Genomic DNA, 17,953 nt, shown 5'->3' with positions numbered 1-17,953 from the left:
AAAGCGTCATATGTGACTCTTCCAAAATTCAATCCTGACATCGCTGGAGCGGATGCTTCCTCTTGGTGTTCAACAGTTGATTTAATTTTTGCGGATAACGTGCTCGAGGGTAGCAACCTGGTGATCGCCCTAAGCAAGGCACTAGAAGGCTGCGCATCACAGTGGCTTTCCCAAATTTGCTTTGCCGGCATCACTTGGGCGCAGTTCAAGGAGCTGTTTATACAACGCTTTGTTGGAATTGAGACTTCTGCCGCCATGCTATTAAATGTTCTGAATGGTCGACCAAAGCCGGAGGAGGGCTTCGCCGAATACGGCAGCCGTATTGTGACGCTACTTATGTCAAACTGGAAAACCAAGGATTTGGAAGAAATAGCGGTATCCGTGACTCTGGCTCACATGGCGCAAATAGACAACAAGTTGACGCCGTGTGTTTTTACAAACAACGTGAAAACTCGCAATGAGCTACAACAACAGTTACACGCACACTCTTTCAAAAAGCGCAGTATGGACGACGATTCAACAGGCTCGGATCGCAAGAAGTTCAAGTTTCCGACACCGATGAAATGCAATTATTGTGGAAAGGCTGGCCATAAATACGCCGAATGTCGTGCTCGCTTGGAGAAGGGCCAGGGCAAAGGCAAAATCCACAGCGGCAGCAACATGACTGGACCGAAGGATCGCTCAAGTGTGCTTCAAGTGTGACGAAATAGGACATTTTGCATCTGCTTGTCCAAAAGGCCGAATGTATGAGAAGCGGGTAGATATCTGCACAGTAGCTCCACCATCTGGTATAATAAGGGCATCCGGTGAGTCTATTCCATTTTGCTTTGATTCGGGTGCTGAATGCTCTTTAGTGAAGGAAAGCGCCGTGAATAAATTTAAGGGAAAAAGAATAAACAACATTGTAAAACTTAACGGTATAAGTAATGATGCCATTTGTAGTACTCAGCAAGTATTATGTAATATAAATATTGAACAATACTGCTTTGAAATTTTGTTACACGTAATTATGGATAAGTATCTGAAATACGATGTGTTGGTTGGTCGTGAAATCCTTAGCCAGGGCTTTGGAGTAACAATAGACGCCGACAAATTCCAAATTTATAAAACAAAAAGGGTAGATGTTTTGACTGTAACTGATTACAGAGATATTATAAATGCTGATATTGATTTAGTCGAATCCGATAAAATGGCCTTAACAAATATCCTAAAGTGTTACTCTGATTGGTTTTTCAGCGGTATTCCAAAATTTTCGGAGACGCTTAAGCCTTTGTATCACCTAACGTCAAAGAAAATTGCAACTTTCACTTGGCAACAAGACCACGAGCAAATCGAGCTAAAATCATATCTGTGTTGACACAGGCACCCGTTTTGATCATATTCGACCCGCAATACGCAATTGAGTTGCACACTGACGCCAGTTCAATTGGCTATGGAGCTATATTATTGCACAAAATTGATAACAAACCCCATGTCGTTGAATATTTTAGTAAATGCACGTCTCCTGCCGAGTCAAAATATCATTCTTATGAATTAGAGACGCTAGCGGTAGTTAATGGTATCCGACATTTCCGCCATTACTTGCAGGGACGTAAATTTGTCGTATATACAGACAATAAGGCGAAAATTATTAAACATAGTTTAGGCGATCACGTATTGATTTAGAATGAGGAGCGTCATCAAACTAAGCTTGACCCTAAATTTAAAGGGCCGTTTGAGATTGTCAAAATACTAGATGGAGATAGATATCTGTTAAAGTCCTTAACAAGTAAGCGAACTTACAAATATTCTCATGAATTCTTAAGAGCTTTGCCGAATAATGAGCTAATACGCGAAGATAGAGACGGCACGATGGAAGATGCGTCCGACAATCAAGAAAGAGAATCTTAAAAAAAAAAAAAAAGTGTTAAAGGAACTACACTAAAGTTATTGTAATGTGTTAAAGGAACTACACAAATGTTAAAAAGTCTTAAAGGAACTACACTAATGTTATATTGTAAGATGTGTTACAGGAATTACACAATTGTTAAAATGTGTCAAAGGAAATGCACAAATGTTTTATTTTACAAAAGAGAATAATGTTATTAAAGAATAACTAAATGAATTAATAAGATTATGTTTAATTGAAGAAATGTAATGAATACAGAATATTTGATATTTATATAAGTGATTTTTATTTTGAAAGCTTTTGTCCAATTATGAAATAAAAATATCTGTTTAAAAATAAAGAAAAGTTTAAAGTGAAATTGAGTCTCGTGGTATTGAAAGCTAAACACACGAGGACGTGTGATAGGTCAGGAAGGCCGTGTCGTAGTGTGATTCCCAATAAATGTAGCATTCTGGTAATTTGGGAATTCGGGGAATTCCCTGCTTCTGCTTTACTCGTTGATATTGAGCGAATGCACGGCAGCAGAGGCAGAGACGCTCTGCTGCTGAGTGAGGTTCGATGGTAAGATACCAAGAGTCTTGAGTAAGACAGAGATGGCTGTATACGCTCGTCTTGAGTGAGTTTATGACGTGAGCGCGTATGCAAGAGTTAGTTGAGCTTGAGTATTCGAACCAAACGGAACTCGCTGTGCAGCTGCGAATATCAATAAAAGCATAAAGATGGAAAATATACCCTTGCCCCCGCCATATACTATTTTAACATATTTAATCGAAATTAAAAAAAGCGTTAAATTTACTATGAAATTATTGCCTCGAGTATCAGATACCAGTTACACAGCTTAAAGGAGCAAAAGGATAATGAAGATATATAAGCAGAAAAGCGATATTTTAGGGCGCCGCCCACCGGCTATTTCAGTAGATGTTATGTGGGCGGCAGACAGATTTAAGCGTTTTGGCCATATGTGGGCATTAGAGTGGGCGTGGCACCTTTTTTTTTTTGGTGAGTCGATAGGTATTAATGAGACAAAAACATTTCAGTTAAAATTTTGTTGCTATCATAAAAACTGTAGGCGCTACACATTTTTACGGATTGTGTTAGAGTGGCGTTAGAGTGGGCGTGGAACCGACGGACAGACGGACATGGCTACATCGACTCGGCTAGTGATCCTGATCCTATTAAATGTTCCGCAGTGCTTTTAGATGGTAACTAGCAGTTATTATTATTATTAAAGAACTGCCCCGCTCTATTGTTAAGAATGAACAAATTTCACAAGTAAATGTTCCTCAGGCATTCAGATTAAACTTTTCCCGAAAGTGTTCCAAAAAGATTTAACCAATAATAGGAATGCTTACGTAATTTTCCTGATCGTCATAAAAATCACACCAAAACCAAAACTCATTGCGTAGGACCACGTATAAAATTGTAAATCTTTAGACCATCCCTTCCTATACCTATACCTTTAATTACAGACCAAAGCCTATAATAATATAACTATTTAATATAATTTTGTTTTTTTTTTTTTTTGTTATTGTGAACATGTTTCATCAACTCATAATTAATTATATAGTTAATTTTCGGACTCTTAACACCGGTTATTATCCTTTACTCCGCACGCAGATTTTCGCTTGATTCCAATATATACATTTCTAAAAAACTCTCACAATTTAATATTTCTCAGATGTTGTATTATTTTTAAAGGCTTGATTTGTTCCATCACGCATTACCATTAGAACATCTTCGAAGGCATCATTGGCCTACAATAGGAAAGTCTTTTAAGTTAATTTCTGACTAAAGTTTATAATAGAGGTGTTGAGGCCTGGTAATTCATGTTTCAGTGGCTTACAATTTTTATACTTCTATATTATTCATACACTATTTGTGAACAGAATGTGAAACAATGTAACGGACCTGTAAGAAAGTTGGTATAAGTAGTTTTATTTTACTGATAAAAAATGTCTATTCATGTTATGAGGTTTTAATATAACATAACACTTCTATTTAGCGTCGCTTGTGAACAGCTGTGTTTACTTTTGTGCTCCGAGTTTTTTGTCTTTTCCAGTGATTTTGTGCGAGTGTTCTGTGTGTATTTATTTACAAAGATTAGCCTAACAATTGTGCTAGTAATTCTAAATAGATCTCCCAGTAACGGGTACGTGGTAATAGTTATTTTAACATTTCTATTAGATTTGTTTAATCCCATAGCTTTGTTTTTGTAACTTACGCTCCTAAACTTGCTAAAACTCTTTTAATCTCTCTCAATCTCCCTCGCTCTATTTTATAACTGTAACCTGCTCTCTATGCACCCGCTGAATTTCTAGTAGACTTTTTCGGTGCTATTTTCTGTAACTCTCTCTCTCTCTCTCTTGCTTGATTTACTTTGTATTTGTTCGTCGATAGAAAGTGTCTGTACAATTGTACAAGTCTGTCCAATTATAACGAGAAATCATATCATATCATATTTATTATAGTTACATTTACGAAAACATCTCATTTTAGTTGGAGAAACTAAAGGATAGAGGGTATCAGAGCAGGGAAGGCAATTTGTCAGTTCCATAGTAGGATGATATGGGTCTTCAGGTACAACAGTCTTAAATACGTTTTTTAATGAATGCGTACCTGATGGGTTTCTTTCAAACCTAAACAGACCTCCTTGGTTTACCAATGCGCTTCAAAGACTTAAAAACCTTAAATCTAACACTTATAAAAAGTATAAAAAATCTGGTAGACCAGCAGATTTTTCGAAATATGTTGTGGCTCGCACAGATTTTAATGTTCTCAACAGTCATTGCTACTCTATGTATCTAAGTCGATGTAAATTTGAATTTTCAAACAGTTTTACAATTTTGTTAATGCCAAGTGTAAGGCATCGGCATCGCCTTCATCGGTACGTCTAAACTCAATGGAGGCATCGACGGATTCTGAAATTGCTGATTTATTTGCTGAGTTTTTCCAAACTACTTAGAGTTCGAGAGCTTGGTCAAATTCGAACTACCCTAATCCCTTAAATAGGGCAAATTGTATTTTCTCCCCTGTAATCACCGAAAGCTCTCTCTTAAGAGATTTAGCAACAACAACGCGGTCCAGATGGACTTCCTGGATGTGTGCTTAAGTTTTGTGCGTTAACCATTTGTAAACCGATTCTTAAACTTTTTAATTTGTCTATTTCATCATCAGTTTTTCCTTCTATCTGGAAGTACTCTTTTATTATTCCACTTCAAAAAAGGTGCGAAAGCAGATGCCCAAAATTATAGAGGTAGTTCTAAATTGTCGGCAATTCCTAAAGCATTTGAACGTATTATCACTTCTCATTTGCAACATTTATGTTCCTCGCTTATATCACCGTGTCAGCATGGTTTTGTTAAGCGAAGATCGACCACCACCAACCTTCTTGAATTGTCATCTATTGTAATAAATGGGTTTAAGAATAAAATGCAGACTGACATTGCATATACAGATTTTAGTAAGGCCTTTGACTCCGTTAACCACTCACTTCTTTTATTTAAACTAGATCAGCTTGGGTTTCTTGGTAATCTATTATCTTGGATTTCATGTTACTTATTGGTATAGCTAGTAGATATGAATATGCCCTTAGGACTCAGAGGGTTATATTCAAGAATGCTGTTTCAAAATTGATATAGTCGGATATTGATTGTTTTCATGGATGGAGTGAGTACAACCTTTTAAATTTGAACTACCTTAAATGCAAGGTTATGACTTTTTATAGGGGTACTCCTACGTTTATCAGTTACTTTCTTAAAAATACTTGAGCGTATATATTCAGTTAACGATTTAGGTGTTCTTCTTGACCCTAAACTTAAATTTGACTGCCACATTATGTCCACTGTTAACAAAGCCATGAGTGTTTTTGGGTTTATAAAGCGTTGGTCAAAAGAATTTGATGACTCTTATACGACCAAATTATTATTTACCTCCCTTGTCCGTCCTACTATGTAATATTGTTCGTCGGTTTGGAGTCCACAATATCAAGTGCACATCAACCATATTGAGTCGGTACAAAAAAAATGTCTCTTAGTTGCCCTGCGTAGTTTGAACTGGGATCAAAATGTAAGGCTTCCTTCCTACGAGAGTAGATTACAATTGCTTAATTTACCTACACTTGTAAATCGTAGAACAATGCTTAGTACTATTTTTATATGGATTGTTGGTAGCTTTCGTAATATTAAAAAAAAATCTTTTATTATTTCTGTGACCGTTTCCTTGATAGCTATATGTTAGAGTAGTCCAATTTTTATTAAAATTAATTCAAAATTGTTTAAAATATCGAAAAGTATACCCTTGCAGCTAAAAGAAATAATCAACGTTAGTAACACCGTGTGCAATTTGTAAGGAAGGTTTCTAGCTTTAGTAATATTAAAACAAAAATTTTTTATTTTTTCTCTGTCCGTTCCCTTGACAGCTATATGTTGGAGTAGTCCGATTCTTATTAAATTGTATTCAAAATTCACCGAAGCTATATTTTGTTTCATATTATTATTATTATTATTATATTCTTATTATTATTATGATGACCCTTATACGACCAAATTATTATTAGCCTCCCTTGTCCGTCCTATTTTGCAATATTGTTCGTCGGTTTGAAATCAACAATATCAAGTGCACATTGACCGTATTGACTCGGTACAAAAAATATTTACCCTTTTTGCCCTGCGTAGTTTGAACTGGGATCAAAACGTAAGGCTACCTTCCTACGAGAGTAGATTACAATTTCTTAATTTACCAACAATGCTTGGTACTACTTTTATACAAAATCTTATAAGAGGTGACATTGATTCTGCAGAAGGTTTAATCCGCCTAACATTCAACGTTCCCGTTAGACTAACATGAAATTATTATCCTCTAAATTTGCCACGATGTACATCAAATTTTTGTCTGCACGAGCCCTTTCGCGTTCTATGTAATAACTATAATAAACTTTATCATTTAATTTGAATTTCAACATCCATCCCGGTATTGAAAACTAATATTTTAACTCATTTGCTTAATTCTTAGTTATGCCTTTTATTTTCAATTGTGTCCCGTCTCTATTTGTTTTATGTATGTATCATCCTCGCGAACTCGCATTTTTTGCCCAAATTGATAATAGGGCCCCGCGCGTAACAAGCACGTGCTTGGTGTCGTTGGGCCACTTGTTTGTACTGTTCGAAGTGCATCAACGTCCATATATACAATTGTTTCTCTTGAAAATACTCTACAAAAATGATGATAATCGTAACAACTAAACTATTAGACCAGTCATTAGTATATAATAACCAAAAAATGTGTTTAAAAAACTCGGTTGAATTTATCTTTTCGTACCACTTCGTTTTTATATTGAAAGCATATTAAAATGTTATTACAGGTTTATTAAAGAATGAATATTTGTATCGCTCTGGTGTAAAACCGTGTATAACAAAAACAAATCAGCTTATCCCATTTTCTATCACCATAACAATTGTGTGTACCCACACTTAAAAGTTCAATTGTATCCCTTGTCGAAAATGTCTGTGGCTTTCAGTTCATTTGTCACCGATCATTTAAATCCCATTAAGCAAACCACCTATTGGTAATAGTACTATAATCCCAGAGTCAAGTTGGTTACTAACAGTACAAAAAGTGAGGTTATATGGCGTTTTTAAATGTTCCAAAAAAAAAACCTTGGAAGATTATCTTGGGATTCCGACGCCCCATATAGAAAATTGTCTGGGATGTCCCCTTTTTCCGAGGGGAAAATGCAAAGGAAACTTTTTAGAAGTCCCCTCGGATTTTCCCTATTCCTTATACTCATTTGTTGTATGGCCTGTCCCCTGCAAGGGAAACGTCCCAGGGAAATCCCTTCGAAAATTCGTTATTTTTCCATTGAGTTGAAGTTTGCAACGCAGTGAAGGAAACGTTTCCGACCCCATAAAGAATATATATTTTTGATCAGCGCAAACTAGTCTCTCAGTTTTTAAGATATCAGGCTGAAACTTTTTTCAAAAGTCTTCTTTCTATTGCAGGTAGTATATAGTCGGAACCAGTCGGATCGGAATCTTATAGCTTCCACAGGAATTATCGGGGAAAAAATGTAAAAAAATTATATCTATCTTCCGCGTTTTTAAACATAAAACCTTCTAATCTTGGAAATAACATTTTTTAAATAGTTCTGAATTTCGTATTAAATTTTTTCAAAATCGGACGACTATATTGTATAGCTGCCATAGTAACAATCAGAAAATTAGTTGTAAAATAATATGGAAAAATTATATCTTCGGTATTTTTTAACACATAACTTTCTTGGCTTGGAAACAACATTGTTTTATTTGTTCTGAATTTCGAATTAATTTTTATCAAAATAGACGACTATATCATAGATGTCATAGGAACAATCGGGAAATTAGTGGGAAAATAATATGAAAAAATTATTTACTAAAGTTTATTATTTCTTATAACTGCAAGGGTATAGAAACTTCGGCTTGCCGAAGTTAACTTCCTTTCTTGTTTGGTCCGCGTCCTCGGTATCCCTTTGAGGGATATCATCACGTCCCTTTCGGGTAACGGAACCAGAACTTTCTGGGTTATGCTACAAAACCTATAAAAAAAATTCTTAAAAAGGGGACGTTCTTTAAACGTGGATCAACGCACGACATCTTCAACGTAAGAAAGCACTTACCTGATCACTTTTTATAATAAATTAAAACGTCTCGCAGCGCACATTTTAATGTTACAATGCTTACTTTAATTTTGATTTGTTTAACTTAGCTGTGGAACCAAGATCAGACCTCAAAAGCAAACCCAAAGGCAAATACAGAGTTTGAAATTATTGTTAATAAAAGCCATAAGTGGCCTGGTTTCACGTGTTGGATAACTTTCCCCCTTCTAAAATGGATCGTCCCGATTCAATATTAAATTCATTTAATTGATCTCTTAATTGTGTTACAAAATTGTCATGGTTAATAGATTAATCTGGTTCTGGCAGTTGTTTTTTTGTTACAAATAATATAGCATTTTTTATTTTATAATAGGTAGAAAATCAAATATATAATGATTAAAATTAATAATTAAAAGGTGAATGATATTTTGGAATTTTTCAGTTTAATGAAGGGATTTACAATTTTTAGATTATCTAAAGAGAGTTGCGAGTTATTTGATAAAATGTAATCGGATATTTCAAAATTTTTAAGTGGTTCGTAGTTATGTAGTCAAGAATTTTGTTTTCCAAATTGGTATATGAGATATTATAAATTTTGGTTGTGATATTAAAATATATTAAATATGAGACGTTCAAATGGGAGTTGTTAAGAATATTGTTACCATTTATAAGAATGACACCATTTTGTACAATGTCTCCTTTTTTATATTTTTTCCTTAATTTTTTTAAAAAGTTGAGTTCTTACCATTTAATAATCAATTAAAACAAGTTTTTTCTTAATTAAAGTGCAATGATTATTAAAAATTTGTTCTGTGATTTCATAAAACAATATGCGCATTTTGCGACTTGATTGCTAATACTAGTTTCACATCGATTTGAGAAAACGCTCTGGCATGATATATTTTGCATCTGTTTTTTATTATTGTGTATGGTATTTAAATTATTAAAAGTTATTTATGAAGTACGATTTTAAAAACAAAGATGACCATTAAGTCAGCGATAATTACTGTTCTTTTTTCGTGTTTTAAAATTTCCATGACGTCATCATTGGTTAAAATTTTGGTATTAAAAACGATAACTTTTGAAAGTGTGATTGTGTGATAATAGGTTGCTTATAATTATTTTCAATTAATTCATTGATTATATTATAAATTTTAATAAAATCATAATTTTTCGGAGTTTCAGCTAACTGTTTCCACATAATGCCTAACTCACTTATTCCCCTTCCTGATCTAGCTGAAATTAATTGTGATAAAATTGTTATTTTTTATTATTATCCCTTTTTATATTATCTGATTCCAAGTAAATTATTTCCTTATAAAAACTTAACTTAGTTATTTGCCATATTTTTGAAATTTCTTTGTAAAAATTTGATAAGACATTCTTCATCGTCATAATTTAATGTACCATTTATGTACCATTTAATGTACCAAAATCACCAAAACATGGTTTTTTCCAAAAATTGAAATTATCTCCTCTAAGGAGTATAGCCCTTGAGATTACTCAACTTTTGGCATACGACACATTCTTATAAAAATACCCGAGTCAAAGTTATTAATAAACAAAAATGCCTACGTTGACCACTGCCTGAGCATTGACCTTGTGCGTAGACAAAACCCGTGTCAAAGTTATTAAAATACAAAAAGGGCCACATTTATTTTAAAATACTTGTTCGTTTTTACTATCGTTTCTATATTATGACCAATACGTTCAGATTTTTTAAACATTTTTTCCTATTTCTCAAAAGCGGCTTTTACGATTTTGACCTAAGCTTTAACGTGTATACTCATTGACATTCCCTTACGTTTTACATGTTGTATAAAGTCACGTTTTAAAATTTGTATTCAACAAAAGCGCCTACATGTATTAATTCGGAAACTATAACAGTGCCTAAGCGTAACAATTTTTTTTGGCGTATCCATTTGTTAACGGCTTATGTGCCACATAAGAAACTTGAGTACTATTTATTTTGTGAAAATAGATTAATTATATTATTGATATTTACCACAAAAACTTTTGATATCACACATTTTGACAAGCGTTCCTATAGTGACATAGTGACAAGCGTTCCTATAGCAAATAAAAGTTGTGATGGTGGTGGAGGCATTGGATCTACCTGACAAAAATACCTCTCCGTAGTCCGGAAGGCGATCGCACGATCATAGGTCGTTTCGAGATGCCTGAGTGGTACCAAGGAAAAACAAAGCGGATTCTGTTCTACTTATGTCCATACCTGGAACAGCATTTTTTGGAGTGGTCTTCTGGCGGGCGTTTGGCTTGGCTACGGCTGTGATAGATCACGTCGACCTTAAATGCGTAACGAAGACAAAATCGACGCTCGAGAGATGGAGCATTACGCCGAACAGGTGGACAACGACGAGGACAAGCCTTATCCCGAACCTTGGGCATTATCTGAAGAAGGAGCTCGACAGCTCAAGGAGATCTGAAAGGAGTTTTTATGTTCAAGAAGGATGGTCTAGGAACGATTAGCCTGGAAACACATACAATCGACCTGATGAACCACGCATGGGTGGCTAATGCGCGTGTCAATAAAAATTCGGGAATTATTTTTTTATAAAAACTAATTACGTGAAATAAATCTGCGTATGTATCATACGTTAATACGTCTTTATTGTCTGTTCGCAGCAGAACGTCTAAATTTGATTGTTTACTATCAGTTTGTAAATATAACGTAAAGTTTGCTAACAGCTGTGCAGCATCTGCGTGGCGCTAATAGCACCAGTTAATTTAACAGTACGCATGTAAAACCTCGAAAACACACACTATACAACACTTACTATTCTCTTCTCTCGTCTTGCATTAAAACTTCGGAGTACACGATCTCTAAAACGAAAGCTGGGTCTTTTTATTTTAATTTAATAGAAGAGGTCGAAGAGGGCTGCAAAACAGCATCTCCTCTAAACATTGGTGGCCCCGACGTGATGCTATCGGGTTTTAATGCAAATCGCAACTTCGGTTCTAACCTTTTGCTATCTGGCCAAACGCCGGCAGGCACATTTCTCACTAACAAATACAATCGTCTCCAGAAAACGGTAATCGCGTTTTCCTGTGCTAAAATTTGAATTTCGAAATCGTCAAGGGTAAATTTCTTGTATCCGTTAGTCGTGCTACAGTAAAACACATCTAAGATGCACAGTGATGTTGACAACTTGCCACCGGCTGATATTGACTTCTACAAGGCTAAGCGCGCATCCATTTAGCGCCAACTAATTAGCGCAAACTAATCGACAATGGGCAATAGGCAACCATTTCAGCAGCGGCGACTTAAGCACCTACGATAAAGCCGACTTAATAGTTCGTATAGACACAGTTAATAAAATGAAGGACGACTTCGAAATGTGGCAAGATAAACTGGAAAGGGTGGACCTGCTCGAGCTCTCTTCAAATACTCGCTCCGAGTTCGCAACTTCCTATTGGAAAGAAAAGTCTTCACTGACTCGCCACATGGATACCTTTATGAAGTCACACATCGCATATACTAACTTAACAACACTTCCTGCCTACCAGGGTAATATAAATTTTTCCTCCCAACTAAACAAGCGCTTGTCTCGGCTACCAAAATTACACCTGTTCAAGTTCAGCAGCAGCTACGGAGATTGGCCTGATTTTATTGCAATGTACATCAGTGTCGTCGGTAACAACGATGATTTAAGCAATGTAGATAAATTTCAACACCTGCGCACATGCTTGGATGGCGCGGCTCTGAGCACAATCAAATCTTTGGAACCTGCCGATGACAATTACGATAAGGCATTGGAGTTACTTAGAAAACGTTTTGATAACAAGTTGCTACATTTTCAGAGCCATGTTCGAGCTTTGGACTGGCAAATGTTGAAAAGGGATCTTCAGAAGCTCTGCGCGGTCTGAATGATAAAATCAACTCACACCTTCGGGCACTAAGCACTATGTCAACCATTTCTCAACTGGCCGATGGACTACTCATTCACATTATCTCAAGCAAGCTTGACCGCAACACTCAGGAAAGATGGGAGGAGGCCCTGCCATGCGACAAGCTGCCCAGCTGGAGTGATATGACAACCTTTCTGGAACGGAGATGTCGCTTGCTGGAAAATCTAGCCTTCAGGTGAGCCGAAGCTTCAATAGATCAAATGGTCGCGTCTAACTTGTCAGCTGACATTTTAGCTCAGTCCTGTGACAAGAGATTCACCTCATCCTTCCCAGCAGTTATAACTCGATCCATAACAGATTATCAGCCGAGCTTTGGCTTCGACATCTCCAGCTGGAGCATTCCTAAAAACATATCCATCGTAGATTTATTACTTATGGCCTGTCCATTTTTCGACCTAATCTGTGTAGGCCAAATTCGAATGGCAGATAAATTACTAATTCTCCAAAAGGCCAAGCTGGGTTGGGTGGATTCAGGTGGACACTTTCTAGTACGCGGTGAATCTCCCACAACATCCGTTGACGACGCTACATACGCTAATCTAGACTTGAGTCGGGTCAGTACTGTGTAAGGTTGCCGACTAAATTCAGCACTGATACGTTAGGAGATTCCTTTCAACGTGCACTAAGACGCTTCAAGGCGCTCGAAGTCAAACTGTCAAAAAACCTTCAAACTAAAATGAAGTACTCTGCTTTCATGCGCGAATACATCGAGCTGGGCCATATGTCACTGGCTTCCAAGCAGCATGTTTTCACGCAATTCTAGTTGCTATTTGAGAAACCGGATAGCTCTACGACAAAATTGCGTGTGGTGTTTGACAGATCAGCCAAATCTACGTTAGGAGTATCTCTGAATGATCTGTTACATACGGGCCCGTCGATACGATCCAAGCTCTTTAACCTTCTCGTCAAATTTCGTCTACTCAGAGTTGCTATGTGCGGCGATATTTGCAAGATGTATTGCTGCGTGCGAGTAGCTCACCCAGATCAATTTCTTCAGTGCATCCTATGGCGCGATAGCCCCGATGAAGATATAAGGACTAACAATTTGGATACCGTAACGTACGGAACAAAGCCCGCTGCCTTTATAGCAATTCTAGCAATGCAGCAGCTGGCTCTCGATGAAGAAAGAAACTTCCCACTAGCTGCGTAAATCGTTAGACATGATTTTTATGTGGACGACTTTATTTCAGGAGGAGATTCCGTGGAGGAAGCCATCCACATCCGTCTACAAGTAAAGGAACTATTGGCAAAGGGTAATTTTCCTATTCGAAAGTGGTGCTCAAACGAGCCTGCCGCATTAGAAGGAGAAAGTGATTCAGATTGTGAAAAGCTAATGGAATTCAAGGATGGCACCAACATCGCAAAGGCCCTTGGCTTAGCCTGGGATCCCACCACCGATTGCCTGCTCTTTAACTTCGCGCATAATTTAACCGATAAACCGATCACAAAACTAAGTATCTTATCCATGATAGCCAAGGCTTACGAATCATTCGGATTAATCTCACCCGTCGTTACCTAACTCAAAATATTTCTTCAAGCTCTATGGAAAGAAAGGTTGGACTGGGACGAAGCTTGTCGCAAGCAATGCACTACGAATGGAATCTGTTAATTTCTCAGCTTTTGTTTGTCTAATATTTCAGCGTTTCATTCTAACGCCACTGGCCACAATTGAGTTACATGGGTTTTGCGACGCAAGCATGGCTGCTTATGGCGCTTGCGTATACATCCAATCTGAGTTGCAGGGTGTATATTTTTTGAAAACACTGATAATCCCAAAGCTCGGACTCTGAGCAGCGCTTCTTTTATCCGATCTTATGTCAAACATCGCCAAGGAATTCAAATTTGTCCGCAAATACCACTGCTGGAGCGACTCTACAGTAGCACTTGCTTGGATACGAGAAGCCCCTTCTAACTTCAACGTCTTTGTTTCCAACAGGGTAGCTCAAATCCAGCGGCTGACAAAGAGAATTACTTGGCATCATGTGCCGTCGCAGCTAAATCTGGCGGATATATTGTCAAGAAGATGCAAGCAACTTGAACTGTTAGAATCACCACTTTGAAAAAACGGACCTACATTTTTACAAGCCGGCAGTGCACTTATTTCAACGCAACGGCTGGATTTAGCAGCGTCCCATAAATTCAGCAATTCCTTCACAAAGTTGAAACGGATTTTTGCTTACGTAAACAAGTTCATCAAGCGCACAGTTTCATATTCAGCGAGACCGAAGGCACTACTCAATCCGGATGATCTCAAAGGCAGAACGTATTTTTTGCTTTAAAGCATTCACATTGTGCAATTCGGCAAGGAGTACAGAGCGCTACATTTTTAGGAACCCGCTGCCCCCTAGTAGCAGGCTGCGGTCTTTATGCCCGTTTTTGGACGACGAAGGAGGTCGTATTGAGAATTCAAACCTCGAGTACGAAGCCAAGCATCCGATTTTGCTGCCTAAGCATCATCCAGTTACAGATGCAAATAATCACGCACTATCAAACCACATTCCTTTATGCTGGTCCTCAAGTCTTCCTTGCAACTGTTCGTCAACGATACTGGCCCGTTGGCGGGCTCAAAGCTGTATCGAGTATTATCAATAAATGCCGCCGCTGCTTTCCAATGCGGCCCAAACTTCTCGATGAAGTATTGGCCCCTCTGCAGAGCGCGTCCAGCCAAGCACAGCATTTTGTGTAACTGGCATTGACTTTTGCGGTCCATTTTACAAAAAATCGGAAGTAAGAAACCGCGTTCCCCACATTTCGGTGGATTATGGTAGGCCGCGGTGAAATCAGCAAAGTACCATTTTTATCGCGTCGTTGGAAACCCAACCCTTTCATTCAACGAGCTTCAAACTCTCGTCTGTCAAATCTCTGCAATGCTCAACTCCAGACCTCTTTATTCTATTTCAGAAGACCCTAACGACTTGGAGATTCTTACACCCGGCCTATTTATCTGGGGCAAGCCAAACGCAACGATCGACGAGCCTGATTTGATCCAACTAAACGCAGGTCACCTCAGTCGCTGGCAAAAGGTTTGCCAAATGCAGCAAGCGTTCTGGAGGAAGGGGACATCCTACTTGTCCGTGTTTCAAGAACGTGGAAAGTGGAAAACGACTCGACAAAATCTCCAACCTGGAACCCTGGTCCTGATAAAGGAGGACAACGCCCCGGAGTGGCCCCTCGGTAGAGTGGGCAGCGTCATCGCAGGAGTGGACGGCATTTCAAGCAAAGACTGGTCAGGAGAGCCATATCAAGGATCGCCGTTCTGCCAATCGAAACCAAATCGGTTGCAAGCCATCATTTTCCAACGGGGGGAGCATGTTCGCAGCAGAACGCCTAAATTTTATTTACTATCAGTTTGTAAATATAACGTAAAGTTTGCTAACAACTGTGTAGCATCTGCGTTGCGCTAACAGCACCAGTTAATTTAACAGTACGCATGTAAAACCTCGAAAACAATTACTGTACAACCCTTACTATTCTCTTCTCTCGTCTTGCACTAAAACTTCGAAGTACACGATCTCTAAAACGAAAGCTAGGTCTTTTTATTTTAATTTAATAGAAGGGGCCCAAGTGGGCTGCAAAACAGCATCTCCTCTAAACATTGTCCTTGAATAAAAGATACTTGTGACTTGTATAGTCAATTATTTTTGATGTTGTTAATAAAATAAGGTGTAGTATGAGCATGTGATAAAACATTTTCTGGAAAAAGAAAAACAGTAAAATATAAATACTTTGAATTTTTTTATTATCTTTGTGAATAAATGTATTTATACTGTTGAGTATAATTTTGTTAGGTAAATTTTCCTTAACTACTACCTTTTTATATCCAGTTTTAATTTTATTTCTTTCCCCCTGTTTCTTTTCATAAACTACCTATCATACATGATATTGTTTTTCTTTTCTGTTATCATTAGGTGTTTCTAACATTTTTTCTATGTTGTGTATTTTTTAAAATTTGGGGAGTATTATCGTGCTTTATTTTATTATATAGAACGTCAAAAGCTCGCTTCATTATCGGTCATTATTACTTTGGCTTGTAAAAATTTGAAAGTTGAAGGAACTCCATTACATTTTTTCGATATTTAATTTATTTTGAATTTTTTTTAATACTAGAAGTTGTGAAAGTTAGACTTTGCGCGTAATATATGTCAATGTGCACATTTTCTCCTTTTCTTGGGAATCAATGAAGGAAAACCAGTGTTTTATTTCTATATTAGGATTTTTGTCAGAGATTGGGAATGATAATGGTTGATGATCGGTTAGAATTTCAATTCCAATCACTCCGTATAAAAAAATTCTTAGATTTTTAACAGCCCGATTTATAGCTAAAAGTTATTTTTTACAAGTTGCATAAACTTGTTCTGTTTTAGATAAGGTTCTTGAAGTAAAAAGAATAGGCTTACGTTCTTGAGATAAAACTGCACCAATTGCGACGTCCGAAGAGTCGGGGGTCAGGGTAAATTTTTTATTATAGTCCGCTTGAACTAGGTCTACTTGAGCAATGAGATTTTTTTCCTTTTCAATATCTGAGTAATCCAGCTGAATTAACATTTTTGTTGACATTCTTTTTAAAATTTTGCCATTATGACCTCCAAGGTATTTTGTTGGAGGTTTGGCTATAAAGGCGTAGTTTAAAAAAAAATTTCTATAATAGCCCGTAAGGCCTAGGAAACTTCTTAGTTCCCGAATGTTTTTTGGAAGCGGATATTTAGTAATTGTGTCAATTTCTTCTGGGTAGGTCTTAATGACTTTATAAGACACGATGTATCCCAGAAAAAAGATTTCGCGCTTAAAAAACTTTGATTTTTCTAAAGAGATTTTCATGTATCCCTTAAGAATATATTTATAATTTTGTTTAAGCTTAAGTTTTTTGAATCGAATTTAAGAATATTATAATGTCGTCCATGTAGACGTAACAAATTTTCCATATTTGTTCTCTGCTCGCTGATAAATTCTTGTTGCATTTGTTAATCGGAATGGCATTCTTTATAATTCTTATTTTCCATAAAAAAAATGTTTTTTCGACATCAGATTCTTTCATACTCGTATATGATGAAAACCTGATTCTAAATAGATTGTTAAAAATATCTTGCTTTTCCCAAATTAAATAAAATTACTAATGGGTCTTGCATTGGGAACCTGTCAAGTATTATACTTTCATTTAATTAATTATAGTCAATAACGAGATATTACTTACGGCTTCCATCTTTATTTTCTCCTTTCTTTGGAACTACCAGAACTGGTGAATTGCAAGGGTTTCGGCTAGGCCTTATAATTTCTTCTGATAAAATTCTACTGATTTCGCTATTCACAAACTCGGCGACAGATAAAGCATACTGATATTGTTTCCAGTATATTGGCCTGTCGTGAATAAGATTTATTTTCCCCTTTATGTCTGTTTTAAAAGGAATTTGAATATTTATCTTTCAATGTCCTTTTTAATATAGTCAACTGTTTTTCCCTTAGACCTTCAATTGATCTGTACCTATATTATTTATCTGTTGGTTGTCGGT

The 17,953-nt window shown here is 36.8% G+C and overlaps 1 protein-coding gene across 1 annotated transcript; it reads left to right on the top strand.

The window, feature by feature from the left end:
- Positions 1-11,310: 11,310 nt before the first annotated feature.
- On the top strand, positions 11,311-16,006 carry LOC127011772 (uncharacterized). Its single transcript, XM_050889855.1, has 3 exons — positions 11,311-12,045; positions 12,339-12,621; positions 15,348-16,006. Exons 1-3 carry the CDS (start codon positions 11,856-11,858, stop codon positions 15,355-15,357), a joined length of 483 nt encoding a protein of 160 aa, XP_050745812.1. The 5' UTR covers positions 11,311-11,855; the 3' UTR covers positions 15,358-16,006.
- The last annotated feature ends 1,947 nt before the right edge of the window (positions 16,007-17,953 follow it).

The sequence above is a fragment of the Drosophila biarmipes genome, unplaced genomic scaffold (genome assembly GCF_025231255.1).
Source record: "Drosophila biarmipes strain raj3 unplaced genomic scaffold, RU_DBia_V1.1 ptg000008l, whole genome shotgun sequence".
Taxonomy (NCBI): domain Eukaryota; kingdom Metazoa; phylum Arthropoda; class Insecta; order Diptera; family Drosophilidae; genus Drosophila; species Drosophila biarmipes.
The sequence above is the reverse complement of the archived record's forward strand: the minus strand, read 5'-3'. Positions and strand labels throughout refer to the sequence as shown.